Below are 19,628 nucleotides of genomic sequence, written 5' to 3' on the forward strand. Positions count from 1 at the left end.
TCAACTGAACTAAACAACCACGTGCACATTCTGTACTGTAGTAATTTTTATAATTGACTCGGACATGATCTAACTTGTTGGTCATATTAAACTGAGTCACTAATGTCAAGTTGCCATTTTAAATCAGATTATGAGCAAATTGTTCTTTCTTTTATAAAGATAAAAACATATAAGATATGTATGTAAAATTAACAATTGCGTAAGGATGTTTTGAGACTAGTGAAGAAAAGATCGAATCAATTTTTCTTTTATAAAGATATGAAGTTTAAAAAAAAATTAAAATTAAAATATAAAAAAAGTATTTGATAACTTTAATTTTTGTCAAAGTATTTGATAACTTTGTTGGGAGAGGTCCCCGCTTTGCGCTCGACAGTACCTCGAGGGTTAGGCCCCGTTTGGGATTGCTTTTATTCGCAAAAAATTTGCTTCACTTTAAAGTTAAGCAGTTTAAGGTGTTTGGTAAAAAGAAAATATCCCGATTATTTTAAAAGCAATTGCCTTTTAACAGCAGCTTTTAAAAGCAGGCTATGGGTTGCTTTTCAAAGCTGCTTTCAAAATAAGCAGAGATGAACATTTAATGAATTTTTTAATTCCCAAAATACCATCATTCATTTTAAAAAATGACACCACCTTTGGCAGTCGGGGCAAGGTCATGCAGCCCAAAAAACTGCTAGTCTAGTTGTCCCTTTACATGCCTGGAATAAACATGTGTTTGGTTGTTTATTTCAAAAGAAAAGAAAAATAATGGCTAGACTTGCTGGTATTCAAAGGAACCTCTGTTTGGGTGCTGATATCTTTCTCAGTAAGCTTGAATCTGATTTATTGAAAGAGTACAACACCATTCTTGAACAGGAAGAATTGTTATGGCTCCAGAAATCGAGAAATACTTGGCTTAAGGAAGGGGATAGGAACACCAAATTCTTTCATTTGTCAACTATTATCCGTCGGAGGAGAAACAAACTTGAGGGTTTGAATAACGCTGATGGTGTGTGGATCACTGAAAAATCTGGTATGAAACAAATTATTACTGATTATTTCCAAGACCTTTTCTGTGGAAATACCGAGATTGGTGATTATTCTTTGTTACCGCAATTGTTCCTGAAGCCTGATGAAACTGTTTTGGTGGGGTTGAATGCTCCTGTCTCTGATTTTGAAATAAAAGATAGCTTGTTTACTATTGGTGGCTTAAAAACTCCTGGTCCTGATGGCTTTCCTGCGGTGTTCTATCAAACTTATTGGGACCTTTGTTCTAATGACATTACTTCCCTCATTAAGGATTGTTTTGCTACAGCCTCGCTTCCTGACCAATTGAATTCTACCCTAATTGCCTTGGTCCCTAAAGTTGAAAGACCTGTGACTATGTCTCAACTGAGGCCTATTAGTCTGTGTAACACCCTTTACAAGGTAGTCTCCAAGATCCTCGTTGCCAGGCTCAGACCTCTTATGTCCAAATTGGTTAGCCCCACCCAAGTGAGTTTCGTTCCGGGAAGGCAAATTGTTGATAATATTGTTGTTGCTCAGGAAGTCTTGCATAAATTCAAAATGACGAAAGGAAAAACTGGCTTCATTGCCTGGAAAGTTGATCTCTCCAAGGCTTATGATCGTCTAAGTTGGAGGTTTATCAAAGATGTGTTGTGGGAGATTGGTTTGAGAGGCAGATTCCTTGAGTTGATAATGCAATGTATCAACTCTGTGGATTATAAAGCTATCCTTAATGGTGAATTAACAGCTGCTTTCTCTCCTACTTGTGGCATTCGTCAAGGAGATCCTCTTTCTCCCTACATCTTTGTTTTATGCATGGAAAAGCTTTCTCATATCATCCAAAAGAAGATTCATGATCATGACTGGAAGCCTCTTCAGGTTAGTCGGGGTGGACCCTTTATCTCCCACCTTTTCTTTGCTGATGACCTTATTTTGTTTGGTAAAGCTTCCACTAATCAAGCTTTTTTAATGAAGAACTGCTTGGATGAGTTTTGTCATCTCTCTGGCCAAAGGGTGAGCTTTGAAAAGTCTGTTATTTGTGTCTCTCCTAACGTTTCTGCTGATTTGGCTCATTCTATTGCTACCATTAGTGGGTCCCCCCTTACCGATTGTCTTGGTAAGTACCTTGGAGTTCCTCTTATCCATAAAAGAGTTACTAAAGACACTTATCATGAGATCCTTGATAAAGTCCAGAAAAGGCTCTCTTCCTGGAAGAGTCACACTCTATCCATGGCTGGCAGAATTACCTTAGTGCAATCTGTCACCTCAGCCATCCCTATCTACACTATGCAAACTGCTCAATTGCCTATGTCGGTGTGTAACAAGCTTGACCAGTTGAACCGGAACTTTCTTTGGGGTCATACTGATGATAAGGCCAAGGTTCACTTAGTCAATTGGAAGACTGTTTGTAATCCAAAAGCCACTGGTGGTTTGGGTCTAAAAAGTGCTGCCTTGATGAATAAGGCCTTACTGGCTAAAAATGCTTGGAGACTGCATCAAGATGATCATGGTCTCTGGGCTCAAGTGTTTAAAGCCAAATATCTCAGGAATTGTGATATTCTGGCTGCCAATGATAGCTATACTTCTTGTAGCTCTAGTGCGTGGAGGGGTATCCTCTTTGGTGCTCAGATTATTCCTCATGGTACCAAATGGAGGGTGGGTTCTGGTGATACTATCAGATTCTGGACTGATAATTGGCTTAGCTGTGGGCCTTTGATCCAATATGCTACTATTGACATTTCTGAAGATATGCTCCTTCTTAAGGTTAGTGACTTTTTTGCAGACAACACATGGAATGTTAATTGCTTACTGGAGCGTCTGCCTGCTCATATTGTCCACTTGATCCTTTGTGTGCATGCTGGTTTTCAAGACAGTGGTCCTGATAGATGCATCTGGAATCTCACTACTAATGGTAAGTTTTCTGTTAAAACAGCCTATGACATTTCCACCATTAATGATGATCCTTTGACGTGGTCTTGGAACTTTATTTGGAAGCTTCACATTCCTATTAGAATTAAAACCTTCCTTTGGGTTCTTTGTCATAAGAAACTTCTTACCAATGTTCAAAGACAGAAGAGGGGGATTGGTCAGGACACTTCCTGTCCGAGGTGCTCCTCTCATGTGGAATCCCTTGATCATCTGTTTATTGATTGCACTACTACTCAATTAATTGGGAAGGATTTTTGGGAGGATGTTGAGGCTCCTAATTTCCCAATGGTTGACTTTGATTCTTGGCTTCTTAAAAACTTAAAATCCCACAGAACCTTTCATAGTATTCCTTGGTCGTTGGTCTTCACAGTTTATATTTGGTTTGTTTGGAAATGGCGTTGTAAGGTGGTCTTTGAACAGAATTTTTCGACTCCGCCTAACTCTCGTCAAATAATTTTGAATTATGCTATGGACTGGTTTACTGTTTGTAATCATACTCCTGATTCTGTTGTGATGCGTCTGATTCAGTTACATTGGATTGCTCCCAGGCATGGGATCTGTAAAATCAATACTGATGGTAGCAGGAAAACTGAAACGGGTTGTATTGGTGCTGGTGGTATCTTGAGAGACTCCACTGGCAAGTGGTTAAATGGTTTTTCTGTGAATCTTGGGGTTGGGACAATCCTAGAGGCTGAACTGTGGGGTGTTTTTTGGGGCCTCAAGTTGGCTTGGAATATGGGTTTCAGAGTTGTGGAAGTTGAATGTGATGCTAGCTCTGTGGTGGCCCTCCTTCAGAATGCTCCTATGTATGATCATCCTCTTTTTAGTCTTCTAAACTGCTGTCATCTGAAGCTTCATGATGACTGGACTTGCTCTCTTACCCATATCTACCGTGAGCAAAATCGTGCTGCTGATCTTCTGGCTACCAAAAGCTATGATCTCCCTCTTGGACCTCATATTTTTGACTCGGAGCCTGCCTTTCTTAGTACTGTCCTTGCTGCTGATACTAGCAATGTGGCTAGTCCTCGTTTAATTCCCTTATAGTTGCTGTTTCTTTTTTTGGGCGTTAGCCCTCCTTTGCACCAAAAAAAAAAAAATGACACCACCTCCACTCCACATCCAACTCCACCACTTGCACCACCACATTCACTACCTCCACAACCACCGCCACCGCCACCATCACCACATCCTCCTCCTCATCCTCCGCCACCACCAAATCCTCCACCTCCTCCACCACCTCCACCACCACCTCCTCCTCCACCTCCACCTCCACCTTCACCTCCACAACCACCACCACCACTACCACCACCACCACCACCACATCCTCCTCCTCCTTATCCTCCACCACCATCACCACCTTCTCCACCACCACAACCGCCACCTCCTCCAAAACCTCCAAATCCACCACCACCTCCACAACCAACACCACCACCACCACCACCACCACCACCACCAGCTCCACAACTGCCATCCCCACCACCTCCACTCCATCACTACCACTACCACCACCTGATTAGTACATAAAACTTTTAACATCATGTCTCTTTTAGTAATTATTCACAGTTATAACAATTTATATTAAAATTTACCAAACATTTTTTACACTTCTTTTTGTACTAACAACACTTTAAAAATATTGTTTACCAAACATGGAGCTGCTTTACTTTACAGCTAATTATTTTCAAAGCACAGCATAAGCAACTTTTTTAAAAAGTGACAGCAATCCCAAACTGGGCCTTAGTCCCCGCAATCGCACGGGGGATACCTTGGTTTTCACCAAAAAGCTAGGAAGGAGGGGGATTTACTCACACACACCGGAGGGCTAATGCTCTAAATCATTGAATTGGACAAATGGTGGGAAAAAAAAGTGGTTCACGTATGAACTTTTTTCACTTTCAATTGGATGGGCTTTGAAGCAGACTCTGAAGAGAATCCATGGCGTCAATAAGCGAACGAAGAGTTGAATGGTGAGCCGAAAAACAAAAACAAAAACCCTCCTGAGAAAAAAATTTAAAAATAATTGAGTGATTTTCGGATTCTATTCTGGGGTAATTTCAATTTTTAACGTGATTTAAACTTTCCTAAAGAAGGAAGGTAAACACACCAAGGTAGGGGAGATGAGCAAAAATGCTCTCTACCCCCCCAAAAAAAGTTATCATTTGATAAATAAATAAAATTAGCAAATTAAATAAATCCAATTTAAAGACATGCATGTCACAGGAATAACATCATCCAATCATGTTTCGCAAAGTGGAAAAGTTATAACGTGTGGCAGAACGTGATTGTTTGAGATAGCAAAACAATGTTATCCCTGTCATATACAAGTTTTTCTCCTCAAATAGGGGTGTCACGTCAACTACATTTCAAACCAGTAGCATAACGACACACACTCCAATCATCAAATTTATTATATTGAACTCAAGGTGTGTGTTCACCACCCCTGTCAAGTGTTGAGAATTGTGATGACCATACACCTTAGGTTAAAGTGGTGAGCAAAAACGCTCCCGAATTGAAAATATCAAGCTCCATTTCATATTTCCAGGTTTTCTCGGCAGTCAAACACCCAAATCCCAGATTAAACACATGAAGCCATTCCACCATTGCCTATATCAAAAGCCTCACTTCATTCTAGCAGTAAAGACACCTACAACAACCCCACCTCAACAAACCCTAAGTTCTCCAAGATCATCTAGGACTTGATGAAATTGAATACTCTTGGTGAAGATTAGCCCCAATTGCAAAATTAAAACAAAAAATGGTTTTCTTACTAGGTCGAATAAGAGACTGAGAATTTGATCTCCGAGTATTGAATAGAAAAATGACTGTAAGAATGTTTGAATGTAAGGAAGATGTGGGAGAGAGATGGCTAGCCTCAATATCAGCATTCTTCATGCTGTATCATATTATGCATTTTGAGGCTCAATTATAGAAACTTGATGCACAATTTTCTCTACCATCCAGCAAGATAAAAACAAACGATATATCTGCAGAAAAATTCATGTTAATTCATCCAAATCATGAAACCATATCGAGCAGAATTAACATCCCATCCTCAGGAGGGCATGTTGACAAAAAATCCATTATGCGCTCAACACCTAAGCCCAAAATTTTGGGAAAAAATCATTAAAGGATGTTACTACTTTTTCTTTTTTTCCCGTTGCTAAAATTCTAGACAAGTTTACAGGGAAACACGTAAAGAAGTTCCAGTTTAGCGCAGGGGCTGTACAGTGAAGGGGGCTTCTTCACACCCTCTTTGGCTTCTTTGCACCTCCTTTCTTATCTGCTTCTGCAGCCTTCTTCTTTTCCTTCCTGTCCCGCTTCTTTAAAGCTGTCATGTGAGCCTTTAGGACAGTTGCATAAGAAGATTGAAAGCGCTGGTGCTCCTTTGGGCCAACCTTTGCAATGGAATTCCAATTACAGAATGTTAGCCAAATAATCTAACATATAAACCCAAAATCAAGAACTCTTTTGAAATCACACCAAAAAAAGAAAAGGCTTAACTTCCATATAAAAAGATTAGAAAGAGAAATTCAGAAGAAACGTAGTTCAGTTCCTCAAGACACAGGAGCTTTCAGATTTCACCATTGTATTAGGAGTCTGGACTTAAAAAGTTTTGCTTTTGAGTTGAATGGTTTTTTTAGATGATATGATCTAGACTATAATTTTTTGTTTAATTTCTGGAGTAGAGATATTTTGGCAAATGTAAAAAATAAGAAAATAAAAAGGAGAGAGAAGCAACAGTAATAGTTAGTTTTCCTTGTGGGTTTCAATCTCTTCAAAGAATAAGGAAACCCTAAATATTTCTTGTTTATTCCTGATTGGAGGGCTGTTGTGGTAGAGGTAGGGCTGTTACAGCGTATTATTCATGTTTGATTGTTACTTTCCGGCTTTAGGCTTTACTTAACATCTTGTCTTCTGTTTTTTATGATCGTATGTTTTATCAATTTAAATGAAACCACGTTTCTCATCAAATGAAGAGCCACACCTAATTGCAACAACAAAAGGAGGCAGTTTACAGTCAACACGCTAACTTTAGAACACTTCTAAATTCAAGGCTTAATGTTGTGCACAAATAAGTACAAGGCATCTTACTATGGTAAATAAACCTAAGCCAGAAAACCCATGCACCTAAACACACGATAAGAATCTAATAGCAAATTGTCCCATTTTTAAATCATATTTTGGTTCATGTTTCATGGAATTACTTTCCATAATAAAGATTTAAACTAAATATTTTTGAAAAGATAAGACCAAGTAATATAATTCAATGGGCAGAAATACATACCGAAGTAGAAATTGTCTTATTCCCAAATGTTGCACGAATAAGGCATCTGTACTCAATTTCTTCCCCAGCAGTTTTCATTTTATTCCTCTGCACCTTAGACTTCAAGGATGCTGAAATAACACAAGATTGAAAACTAATTAGACATTGAAATAAAACGACCCAAATATGCACGAATTACACTAACAAAAAAGAGTAAATCAATATGAAGAAACAATGAAGGAAATTTGTGCACATACATCTTTTGAAGGTAACCCAAACGGAACCCTTCTCGGTGCTCTTCTCAAACATGCTAGTAAGTTCATTTAGAAATGGATCTGGCTGTAGGAGAACCTAAAATCAGAATAAAACGCAATCGTATCAGAATAATCCTCACTCAAAACAATAGAGAAAACTAAAAGAAAAAGAAAAGAATGAGCAACATAGCATCAGGGCATGCACAACATCCTCACTATTAGATAGTGACAGAACCACAAACAACACATTATGCATTCAGCATACGGATTTTGACTAATCAAGATTCCCAAATTTTTATAAATTAGAAACACAATTTATAATATGAATGCACCAACAACAGAATTATTATACTTCAATCTCTTCAACTAAGCCAGTCGCGTATCCATGCATCTCTATTTATTCCAAAAGAATCAGTCAACTATGACCAAACCTAGAATGCGCAAATAGCCCTTAATTCCAGGCCTCAACACGTCTCAACTCAAAGAACTTGATCACCGTCCAAACACCCAAAACAGAAAAATTGAAGGAAACCCATTTGACTAGATGGATCCATTCACTAATAAAATACCAAAGCATATCAGATGCGTGTATATATATATATATATATATATATATATATATATATATATATATATATATATGTATATATGGACTTGTTAACTGAACCAATAGAAGGAGAAAGAGAAATTGAACATACCATCTTGACAGCGGAGAGCCTTTTCCTTCTTCTTCTTCCGATACAGTCAGACCACCACGTCCCGATCAGCGGTTTTGTGTTGGGAGCTATGTAAAGCCCAGAGGCGCAAGAGGCTGCTTATATACCCTGAACAAGTTGGGTCGAATTACCCCTTTTAACCTTGCAAAGGCGGTGTTATTACGGCAACGGGCTTTTTCTTAGGCGAAGACATTCTAATGGGCTTTTACTTGTTTCCCACAAGTGGGCCCACCCTCTTTTGTTTTTTTTTTTGGTTGCGCTTTTTCTTAGTAAATGACTTGTTTAGGAAGAACTTATGTTATTTTATATTTTCATATTTGTTTCATTCTTCCTTTTTTTTAGTTTTTGTTTTATTTAATTATGTATTCTTAGCGGGGTTATTCAATTAAAATTTTAATGTATTTTAAAGAAGTCTATGGATTTCATTTCGACTTTCATAAACTCAATATATACTTTGATTGAATTTCATATGAATTTTGATGAAATTTGTTAAAATCTTACCAAAGAGTTCGATTAATTTTTATAAACTTCAATAAATTCTCTTGTACTTTTAGCGGTTCTTTTAATAAGCATCTCCACTAATTCCAAATTTATAATATTCGAAAGGGTAAATTACTCAAATGGTCCTCAAACTTATACTTGATTTACATTTTGGTATCTCAATTAAATTATTCGTTCAAATGGTCCATAAACTCTATAGTAATCACTCCATTGATCCTACCGTTACATTCTACCAATGTTGCCGTTAAATATGAGGGTAAATTGGTCATTTTGTACGTTAAAAATAAATAAATACTAAAAATGAAATAAAACCTCTCTCTCTCTCTCCACATTCCCCCATGACCACCACCTTCAAGCTCATCCCACAACCACTCTCCACCCAAACCCATCCCACAACCACCCTCCACCCTAGGCCCCATGAACCCAGAACACCAACTCCTCCCCACCCTCCACCCGAGCCAACAACTACAGAAAAAGAGAAAAAAAAATCTTCCACAGACCCCCTCCCAACGAACCCAGAACCCCAACTCAACAACCACCCAGACCCTCTCCCCCTCCCCCTTGATTTCCCTTAGTTGTTGAGAGACAACCCTCCTGCCTCCTCCCTACCCAACAACCACCATTCATCCTCCAAAAAATATTCCCAAGACACCCAAAAATCCCCACCCCATTACTGTTTTAATTTTGTCTTAATGTTGTAGTTTTGATCTTGTTGATGGTAATAGTTTACCAAATGAGTTGAAAGAGAGGGAGTGGGTCTTCGTGGTTGGTATGGTGGTGGGGTGGGAGGGGTGGTAGCTGGTCTGGGATGGGGTAGGAGGGGGCTGGTTAGGTTTTTTTCAATGCTTTTTAATTGATGTTTTGGTAATTGAGAGAGAAGGGATGAGAGGGAAAGAGGTGGAGAGCAGAGAGGAGAGGGGGAAAACAAAAGGAGGGAGAGGTCTGTGGGGGAATTGGGAGAAGAAATCGAAGGGAGGGGGCACTGGGTTTGGTCTCATGATTTTTTTTTTCTCTTTTTCTTCAATTTTTTCTAATTTTGTATTTATTTCAACCCTATTTTTATCTGTTAATTATAAAAAGTCGTATTTACCCTAAAATTTAGTTAAATCTAACAGAAAATTAAACGGTGGGACCAATGGACAGAATAATATAGAGTTGATGGACCATTTGAACGAATAATTTAGTTTAGGGACCAAAATATAAATCAGGTACAAATTTGAGGACTATTTGAGTCATTTACCCTATTCGAAATAGTGGTGGTGGGGTGGAGGCATTAATTGTGGGGGATAGTGGTGGTGATGATCATGTCAAGTGGTGGCAGAAATGGTGGTCGTGGTGGTGGCGATATGGGGTGGGTGTGGTGGTGATACTGGTGGTTGTTGTGGTGGTCACGATAGTGGTGGAAGTCGTGGTGGTGATGGTTATTGCAATATGTGTTGTCTTTGGAAATTTGAGTTGAAATTTGTAGTCCCACATTAGAAGATTAGAAAACATTTCTAGTCTTTATAAGCCGTGGCCATTCTAGTTGACTCTTTTGGATTCAAGTTTGGACCTGCGGGCTTTGTTGACATGGGGTTTTGGCCTCAAATTTTTGTAAACTTCTGTGCGCATGCCTATTGAAAAATAAATTTAAAAAACAGAGAAAAGAAAGAAAAATATTCAAGAAGTGTTCCATTATTTACAAGTTGCTAGCTATACAATTAATATTGTTATCATACATCATAATCCTAGACGGACGCATTGTATAACAAGTAATCTAAAAATTCTAAATCTCCCAACTTATTCAAATCTTCACTGCTTGAATATTTGCAAGTTCATCCCCTCGCACAATGGCTAAGGCCTGTTAAAATTCCACTAATTAAGCATTAATAGATAGAAGCAAGTCGACCTTTAAATTTTCATATTTCAAAAATAAACGAAGCAATTCCACCTAAAATATTATATAAGTCAATGTTTCAATTTTCTACTTTTTTTTTAATCGACAACTAGATTTGAACTCAGTATCTCCTTCAACAAACTAGAGACTGGGTATTTGACTTTTATACTTGTGATTTCGTAACTACATTCGGTACATTAGGGTATGCATGCAAGTACCCTTGTGTTTAATATCTTAATCTTTGGCAACAAAAATAGAAGAGACATTTCAATTGAGATTTCAATTGAGATTTGAAAAGAGAAAAAAAAAACAAAAAACAAGAGGTGGTTCATTAATGAATCTGGGAGAGAAATACTCTGATTAAAGGCTAGATAACAAGTGTAGTGAATCTTAATTACCTCACTTATAGAAAGCTTATGATCTGAATCAATTTTTAGGCAGCGCAATGCAGCATAAGCCATATGCCGAACCATCCTAGCATCACCAGCAGTTTCTGTCACTCTGGAGTCCATCAATTCGCATAGCTCACCATTTTCCAGAAATGGCAATGCCTGTTTTGCAACAGAAAAACCATCTATCAAGCTGCACATTTCTTGTTTCACAAGTAAGAGAAAAAGGCAGCGTATTTACAACTGTCTTTGGCTATCAAACCTAAGCCTTTTTCCAATCAGTAACCAGCGCAAGTCACTGAATACTTCAACATGGTTCATACATTATTTTTGTAATTTGTGGAAAACCAATTTTGGAGATACACCAAACACATTTAAGGAATCACCAGCACTAGGTTGGCGAAGAGATCTTACCCAATCAATCATGGACTGGTCCTTCCTTGCACTCTTTCCTACTATAAGCTCCAGTAGGAATTTCCCATAATCATGTACATCCACAGAGAGGCGCTCGTCTCCCTCCAAATTCGGGCTTCTATCAAACATCAAACAGCAGATCAATGAGAAGTCATAAGTCAACAGCATGGCAGTCATGCCAGCTTACATGCAGATTGTTCAGTATAACAATCAATCGTTTCATTTGAAGCTTAAAGCATATGGATTAAACTTTCTTTACGATTCGTATAAAAAATGCTTATGAAGGATGTAAGACATAATTAGGAAGTTCTCTTACTCGGCTATCAGATCTTCATTAGGGGGAAAATCACTCGTAAGCCATTCAGCAGTTGTGAAGTTGCAAAGCTTGAGTACCGGTCAAAGCCACATATTCAGTTACAGGCAAGAAATTCAGAACAGCAATATATTAAGGAGCATTATGTTATGTGTAGCAAGAAATTTCAATTGTGTGTTATTAATGTACTTCAGTTCAATGTGTGATCTCGCGAAAGTATGTCTAAGAAACAAAACTGAATTTGGTGTAAAATTTTCTCCAAAAACAGTGGTCTTCCATACGCAGAAATTTAGAATATATCAATAAATTGAAGTGCCTATCTCTTTTCACATCGTTCTTGCTGTAATTTACGTGTATTGGCTCATAATTAAACTATATTTCTTTTTCACATATGCAAGCGAAGCATCAGAATATACTTACCATTGCTGAGTAACCATGAGAAAGTGCAACGCTATAAGAACGAAGAGATTTGTGAACAATAGGTCCGTCAACACACTCCTCGTGAAGATAGCGCAAGCTTCTGCCTATTTCTAGAGCAATAGACCACCTCACTCTCCACCCCAGATTCCGAGCCAACTCATCACCTATAAATTAACTGATAGATCTTAGTTTGAGTATTCTATTCTGTTGAAGAACAAAACTGAAGGCCATGTAATCTAAGGATGCAAGGATGAAGAACTGAATGTGAAGGGGAGAACATTGCTATACTCTGTGGAAGCATACAAAATAAGAATATCACGAAGAAAACAACAAAATTAGGCAAATAAATTGGTTATCATGTGAAAGACAATGCTCATTGATAATGTAACAATAGGTGTACGTACTTGGACTATGATAAGATAAATAGGTGTAAAGGAAAATGAGGGAGTAGTTTTACAGGTTAAGTTCAGTCTTACCAGGCAGAAAAAAGAGAACATCAAGCAGCTCATGAAACTAAAAAGAATATCAATTAACTATCAATTTTTGATAAATTCCAGATATCATGTCTTAAAATTGACTTGTTCCACAAACATATATAGATAACAATTTCCAATTCTTGACCAAAAGAATCAATGTGTATGGAACTGTATGACCTAGAGGCCTCACCTGCAAGAACAACGATTCCACGACCTTCAGTCTTCTAGTTTTTTTTGTTTTTTTTAAGGGTCTAATTTCTTATATGCAGCATAGAATTTATGCCACAAATTAATATACAAAGTTTGCATGCTAAATGCATATGTACTATGCATGTTTGTGTTTGTTGAGTTCATTAACAGCAACCTTCAGAAAAACCAGGATGCATTAATTAGCAAGTGTGCCTTGTGGGGATAGATATAGTTAAATTAGAGAAGGAGTAATTCTTACTTTGAAAGTTCATTTCAACATTACCCAAACATGGGAAGTCGAAAATCAAGAATGTGGAAGCACCTGTGCTGCAGTACCCAACAAGGTTCATGATATTGCGGTGGTACACCCGAGAAAGGATCTTAAGTATGGACCTGAAGCTCTTATTGGTTTCTGGGTAAGACTTGACTAAAACAGATGTTTCTTGCAATATTCCCTGATAAACTACTACGCCATCCAGTGCTCCTGAAATATGGCCATCAGCAAAGCCATTCGTTATTGCTTCAAGTTCGTTATGTGAAAATTCTCGAGGGAAGCCACTTCTCCAAGACATGGGACAACAAGGACTCTGGGGATGTGGTGCGGGTGCACATTTATTTCTTATTAATTGATAAATACTGAAACCTTCACTGTCCTCTTCCACAGGATGCTTTTGTTTAGGATTCCATGGAGAAATCTCAGGCTCTGTCTCGTTTGATAGCATCAAGCTAGCAAACTCTTTTTCTTTTACTACTGCAATATTGCATGATACATGTCCCTTTAGAAAAACTTTGGATTTCCTGAAGTGACTGACAAGCAAATAGCGAAAGTTAGAAAGAAAAAAAAAAAAACAAACAAACAAACCGAGAGAGAGAGAGAGAGAGAGAATGCGGGCAAATTAAGACAAAGGAAGTTTCAAACTCTACTTAAACTTTCCATTGAAGAGCACAAGATAAGAAGATTAGTCACAGCTCAAATTTAAAGAGAGAACAAAAACGAAAATGAAAACTCAGAATCAATTCAAATCTTAAGAGATTTCAAGACTACAAGTAAGAAAATTATGCACTGACACCCAAATTACAAAGGGGGGAGGGGGAGTCAAGAAAATTTTCATCTGAAATCATTAGTCTGTTCTATAATGTCTGCTGGATCACCTTCCAATACCAGTTCAAGTTTTTAATTTCTGTTCTTGTTCTTGATTTGTCTTTTTAGATTAATTTGACAGTTCCTGTAAGAGTGACACTATCATGGCTTGGTAGTTATTGTTATGCATTTTAATGATTCCATTTTGATTGATGCAAACACTACTGCAGTAAAGCATAGAACAAAATCTTAAATGCTTGCCCAATTGTGTTATATAATTTCAGGACTCAGGATGACCTGAGTGTGTGACATACCCGTCTAATACGATCCATCGGGTATTAAGGTTTTGTGATTCATCCATTGCCACTCTCGCTGGACAAAACCCTGCTGCAACTTTAAGCACCAACCTCACCTGCACATACACCACAAAGTTTTTAAGTATGTTACATGGAATTGCAAAAACTGACATGTAAAGGGAAAAAAGAACACCAACCTCATTCCTTATGCACTGATCATATAAAGGCTGGAGGCTACTCCGGTATTGTTCTCTTTTTCTCTCAAATTCTTCTTCAAGCTCTATAGGATCCACTTCCTCAAGGTCAATGAATTCTAATCTCTCCCCTGCAAAACATAAGTTGTATTAGGTTAGGCATATCTAGTAAGTAGTTAGGCAGCCATATAACATGTAAGGTTTAGAATTCGCTTCTGGACCAATTTTCCCTTGTAAAGCACAAACAAAGTTACACAGATTTTGGTATAGGATTATAGGTTCAAAGGTAGGGTACTCATCATACGTACCTTCAGCCGAGTGAAAAACAAACACAAATTTTGATCTTGTGCAGAAAAAAGCGTTTTCTATTTTATGTGTTCCAAAGTTGTACAGAAAAAGGGTTGGAATTTTTTAAATTGACAACTTTTACTAATAGAACAACAACTTTTTGAATTTTAAAAAAATGGTATTTCTCTTCTCGATGTTTGATGAGGTCTAAGTTGGATTGATAAGCACTTTTACAAATAGAAACAATCAATTCCTATAATGAACTTTCATCTGTCGGAAGAATATATCATTGCCAAACATAAAAATTGTAGCTCAAACAACTTAAAACAAATATTAACAGCGTGACAAACAGAGAAATTAAACATAACCTAGTTTGCAAGTTTAAACTTACATATACCAGATGTGACAATGCCCATGAGCAGCTTAAATGGAAAGCAAGAGTTCTTCTTGGGCAGTTGATCATTGAAAACTCCCAAAACAAGGAAGATGTCTCGTGGACGAACGACATGCTTGAGAGCCCACTCGACAGCTTCCATGGTTCCTTTGGTCCTGTCGGCGTCCACAGCCACAACGACAGCCTCTCTTGAGCGCCGGGCTGCCAGCAGACTCATCTGCCTCTCGCTCGTCATTGCTGTTGGAGGGACGACGAATGGTGAAGATGGTTTTGCTTCTGAGTCTGTCTGAGTGAAGTTAAAAGGAGGGCTTTTGGGCTCTCTCTGAATCTTTTATCTGTTTTTGGGTTTAATCCAATTTCCATAGGCGGTTCCGCCATCAACAAGATCAACAAGATCAACAACCTCAACAAGGTTGGGGTTAGTTATTATCGTTGCCCCACTGAGGCTACCAGCTTCTTTTGTTTGGAACAAAAGAAGCTTTTATCTGTTTTTGGGTTTACTCCAATTTCCATAGGCGGTTCCGCCATCAACAAGATCAACAAGATCAACAACCTCAACAAGGTTGGGGTTAGTTATTATCGTTGCCCCACTGAGGCTACCAGCTTCTTTTGTTTGGAACAAAGGAATATTTTTCTTTTTTGTCTTGTGTATGGCTGCCCAATTGAGCTTCTGTTTTGCTTGGCATTTTGCTCAATTGTAGTCCTTGTATAAATCCTCCTTTAAAAAGTTTTAGGGAAAATTACACTTGGCAACCATGTAGTTTGGGGCTTCTGACAATTTGATTCATGTCTATGAAACATTGGCAAAAACCACCATTAAAGTCACCAATCTTTCATCATTAGCCCCTTGTCCCTCGAATCGAACTATAAAGTTAAGCACTCGTTCTTTTTCGTGACACTCAATTGATCCATTTTTGCTTATATGTAAACCTAATTGATGTCATGTGGATCATTATTCATCATCTCTATGTCTAGATGGTTAAGTTTTTCTCTAGAAAAAAAAAAGGTTCTTATTTGGTTCATGTGACTGAAGGAAACCTTATATATTTTAAAGATGATATGAAAATACATGAAGAGCATAATCACTATTATTGCAACGAAACTTAAATACAAAAATCATGAGTTCAAAATCTAATCTTTTTCCTATATTTTTAGGCCTAAAGACAGTGAAGCACCTAGAGTCTTCCAAACACTACTATAGAGAGGGAAGAGATTCCTTTATACCTTGATCACCCATGGAGGGCCTTCACCAAATGATTCTCCAAGAAAGCTATATAAGTGCATGGTCTCTAATTTTTTACACACCAAAGAAGAGAGAAGGAGAAGAGAATGAGATTAAAAACCTAGGAGGTTGAAGAAGCTAGTAGCGTTCACCCCCCTAGGTGGCTGGCAATAGCTAGAGGGAGAGAAGGCATGATGTTGTCTTTTTCTCCTCTCAAATATCTACGTAATTTTCAATAATATATCCATTTTCCGTATAATACTAGTAATAATACTTTCTTTTGATTTTTTACTTTTTCAGAGTTTTTATATGTATAAGGAATTTAGTTTTTTCCCGTTCAATAATCGTATTATACACGTACGTATGTATTTTTCAATAATACTTCCGTTTCGGTACACATCTGAAAGGCTTGGTAAAATAAAAGTTTTTAAAAAAACATTTGTATTTTTCAATAATACTTCCATTTTTCGTATAATAATTCCTTTTAATTTTTGACTTTTCCAAAGTTAGTATCCGTATAAAGAATTTAGTATTTTCCCATTTAATATTCATATTATACACATACGTATGTATTTTTCAATAATACTTCCATTTTCCATACACGTCTTAAAGGCTTTGTAAAATACAAGTTTTTTGAAAAAAGCAAACATAAAATACACGTATTGAACACGTACGTACATATTTTACATATTTAATACACGTGTTTTTTACAAAATTTTCAATAATACACACAAACTTCATGTATTATTATACACATAATATCCACATATTATTGATTAAAAATAATATATATTAAAATATTAAAATAAATTATTGTAAAATATTATATATACATGCAGAACTTTTCAGTTGTAACTTGCCAAAATTATAATTTTTTTAAATAAATAGTACGGTTGCGTCACTATACAGGTCTTTTTCCTTTTTTTTTTAATAAATAGTATAGCCTGGAGTATAGCCGCCCGGCTATACTATTAACTTGAATAAATTAAAAATCGAAGTATAGCCGGGCGGCTATAGTCCTTTTTTTAAATAAATTTTTTCCAATTATTAGTAGCGTGCTATAGGCCTTTTTCTAAAGAAATTAATAGTATAGCCTATCGGCTATACTCCGTGTTTTTTAATTTTTATTCGAGTTAATCGTATAGGCGGCCGGCTTTACGCCGTGTTTTTTAAAATTTTCTCCTGGAATTAATAGTATCGCCGCTCGGCTATACTCTGTTTGTATTGTTTTTCAAATTAATAGTATAGGCGCACGGCTATACTATTTTGTCCATTTTTCCTGTTAATAATAGTATACTGTTGCATTTTTAAAAAAATATAATAGTATAGCCGTCCGGCGGTACTCCATTTTTTAAATTTTTATATAATTTAATAGTATAGCCGCGCGGCTATAACCCGTGTTTTATTACTTGTTTTCCAAATTAATAGTATAGCCATTCGGCCAGACGTCGCGTTTTTTTAATTTTCTCCTGAAATTAATAGTATTGCCAACAATTATCATTATTCTTAGGAAGTCATTTTTAATTGGTAAGAAAATTTAACTCTAAAAAGTGTAAGTAGCGTTCATTTCCAGAAAGGAAAATTCGTACGAACCAGAAACTTTTTAGTTAAATTTTCCAGTGATTTCCCATTATCCTTCTTAGCTACGAGTCTCTTTTAATTTTGAAGTGAATTCATTCACCACCAAACACCCAGCTTCCTTTCTCAGCTCAACCATCTTCTTCCGGACACTGATGGGAACTCCTTACCCAAACCCCATTTCTCCTTCCCAAACCCGCATAGGCTGGATTGGCATAGGCGTCATGGGAGCTGCCATGGCCTCCCGCATTCTCTCAGCCGGCTACTCCCTCACCATCTACGCTCGCACTCCTTCAAAAGCTCATCCCCTCCAATCCCAAGGTGCCCAACTCGCCGATTCCCCATTTCAACTCGCTCAACTCAGCGACGTCGTCTTCACAATGGTGGGACACCCATCAGATGTTCGATCAAATGTCCTCGACCCAGAAACCGGCCTTCTCTGGGGCCTCCGCCCAAACTCGGTCTCCGTCGACATGACAAGCAGTGATCCAGCCCTTGCCCGCGAGATTTTCAATGCTGCGCGCGCCAAAGATTGCTGGACTGTCGATGCGCCAGTGTCTGGGGGTGACATTGGCGCTAGAGAAGGCAAACTCGCCATACTTGCCGGCGGTGATGCTTCCGTGGTCGAGTGGTTGGCTCCATTGTTTGATGTTTTGGGGAAGGTTACTTACGTGGGTCCTGCGGGCTCCGGCCAAAACTGCAAGATTGCGAACCAGATTGTGGTGGGGGGGAATTTGCTGGGGTTGAGCGAAGGGTTGGTGTTTGCCCAGCGGGCCGGGTTGGATGTGCGGCAGTTTATGGAGGCAGTGAGGGGCGGGGCGGCCGGGTCGATGGTGATGGAGTTGTTTGGGGAAAGGATTATAGGGAGGGACTTCAGGCCTGGTGGGTTTGCTGAGTATATGGTGAAGGATTTGGGGATGGGTGTGGATGTTGTGGAGGAGAATGAGGAAGGGAGGGTGGCGGTGCTGCCTGGTGCTGCATTGTGCAAGCAGTTGTTTTCTGCCATGGTGGCTAATGGGGATGGGAAGCTTGGCGGTCAAGGTCTTATCACTGTCATAGAGAGGCTCAATGGAAAGTGAGATGAAATGGTTAGCTCAATTTGAAAGGTGTGATTAATGGTTATGAGTGTGCTTATTTGTTCATTTGGCAAAACTACTGTTGTCGATTGCAATTAAGGTGCTTGCTAGGTTTATAGTATTGGCTTCTGTAGCTCTGCCTGTTATAATGTATAGACTTTTAAAACGGTTTGTTGTACATTAATATTGATCATAGACATCATTATCAAATATGTTGATTGCTTATCATGTTTTTGTTTTTGTTTTCTTCTAATGATTTGTAAAACGTCATTTATAATATCTCTTGGAAACTAGAATTTGTATTGAAATAACCAGTAGACTTGTAAAGAAACCTGGCTTCTGACGGAAAATATTTTGAAGGTACTACTGCCCTCTCAAGAGATTTATGGTTGCTATGGGATGCACCTTTTTGCTCACACTGAAGTTTTCTTTGCACGCTTTTGATTTTTGTATTACTCACACCTCAGATGGGTATTGTTTACTGTATATGCCGTTCCCCAGGGTTATTTTATGAGAAGGGTTATTTAAAAAGTTGAGTAGGGTTATAGACCAAATACAAGAAGAACGATCACTAAATTGGTGACCTAAATGTAGCAGTTCTGTTGTTCATCATTGGATGAGCTGGTCGGTACATCAGTTTCATCGTCTGTGAGGTATTGGAAATTTGGAATGACCACTATTGTGTTTGCCAAAATCCTCTCAGAAGTTTAAATTAAGAATTCAGAGAAATTCTCCAAGAATGCTGGCAGTGGTAGGCTAGACTTTTACATATCCAAC

At 38.0% G+C, this 19,628-nt stretch overlaps 3 protein-coding genes across 5 annotated transcripts; 1 reads left to right on the plus strand and 2 right to left on the minus strand.

Moving 5' to 3' along the window:
- Nucleotides 1-5,891: 5,891 nt before the first annotated feature.
- Nucleotides 5,892-8,264, minus strand: LOC110744928 (Signal recognition particle, SRP9/SRP14 subunit). Its single transcript, XM_021944963.2, has 4 exons — nucleotides 8,127-8,264; nucleotides 7,432-7,525; nucleotides 7,196-7,305; nucleotides 5,892-6,305 (listed from the first exon to the last, which is right to left on the minus strand). The coding sequence occupies exons 1-4, from the start codon at nucleotides 8,127-8,129 to the stop codon at nucleotides 6,153-6,155; spliced, it is 360 nt and encodes a 119-aa protein (XP_021800655.1). The 5' UTR covers nucleotides 8,130-8,264; the 3' UTR covers nucleotides 5,892-6,152.
- Nucleotides 8,265-9,889: 1,625 nt separating this feature from the next.
- LOC110744941 (putative receptor-like protein kinase At1g80640) lies at nucleotides 9,890-15,933 on the minus strand. Of its 3 annotated transcripts, none has more exons than XM_021944983.2 (9): nucleotides 14,979-15,933; nucleotides 14,297-14,424; nucleotides 14,118-14,215; nucleotides 12,982-13,529; nucleotides 12,058-12,221; nucleotides 11,641-11,708; nucleotides 11,325-11,442; nucleotides 10,920-11,072; nucleotides 9,890-10,485 (listed from the first exon to the last, which is right to left on the minus strand). In XM_021944983.2, the coding sequence occupies exons 1-9, from the start codon at nucleotides 15,208-15,210 to the stop codon at nucleotides 10,429-10,431; spliced, it is 1,566 nt and encodes a 521-aa protein (XP_021800675.2). In that variant the 5' UTR covers nucleotides 15,211-15,933; the 3' UTR covers nucleotides 9,890-10,428. The 3 variants fall into 3 exon arrangements, with proteins under 3 accessions (XP_021800675.2, XP_088110213.1, XP_021800674.2); XM_088254087.1 differs by having other exon boundaries at nucleotides 12,982-13,520; nucleotides 14,973-15,933; XM_021944982.2 differs by having other exon boundaries at nucleotides 10,269-10,485; nucleotides 14,973-15,930.
- Nucleotides 15,934-17,740: 1,807 nt separating this feature from the next.
- LOC110744935 (putative 3-hydroxyisobutyrate dehydrogenase-like 2, mitochondrial) lies at nucleotides 17,741-19,079 on the plus strand. Its single transcript, XM_021944972.2, has one exon. The coding sequence runs from the start codon at nucleotides 17,931-17,933 to the stop codon at nucleotides 18,852-18,854; it is 924 nt and encodes a 307-aa protein (XP_021800664.1). The 5' UTR covers nucleotides 17,741-17,930; the 3' UTR covers nucleotides 18,855-19,079.
- The last annotated feature ends 549 nt before the right edge of the window (nucleotides 19,080-19,628 follow it).

The sequence above is a fragment of the Prunus avium genome, chromosome 1 (assembly GCF_965620075.1).
Source record: "Prunus avium chromosome 1, drPruAviu1.hap1.1, whole genome shotgun sequence".
In the NCBI taxonomy this organism is placed as follows: Eukaryota; Viridiplantae; Streptophyta; class Magnoliopsida; order Rosales; family Rosaceae; genus Prunus; species Prunus avium.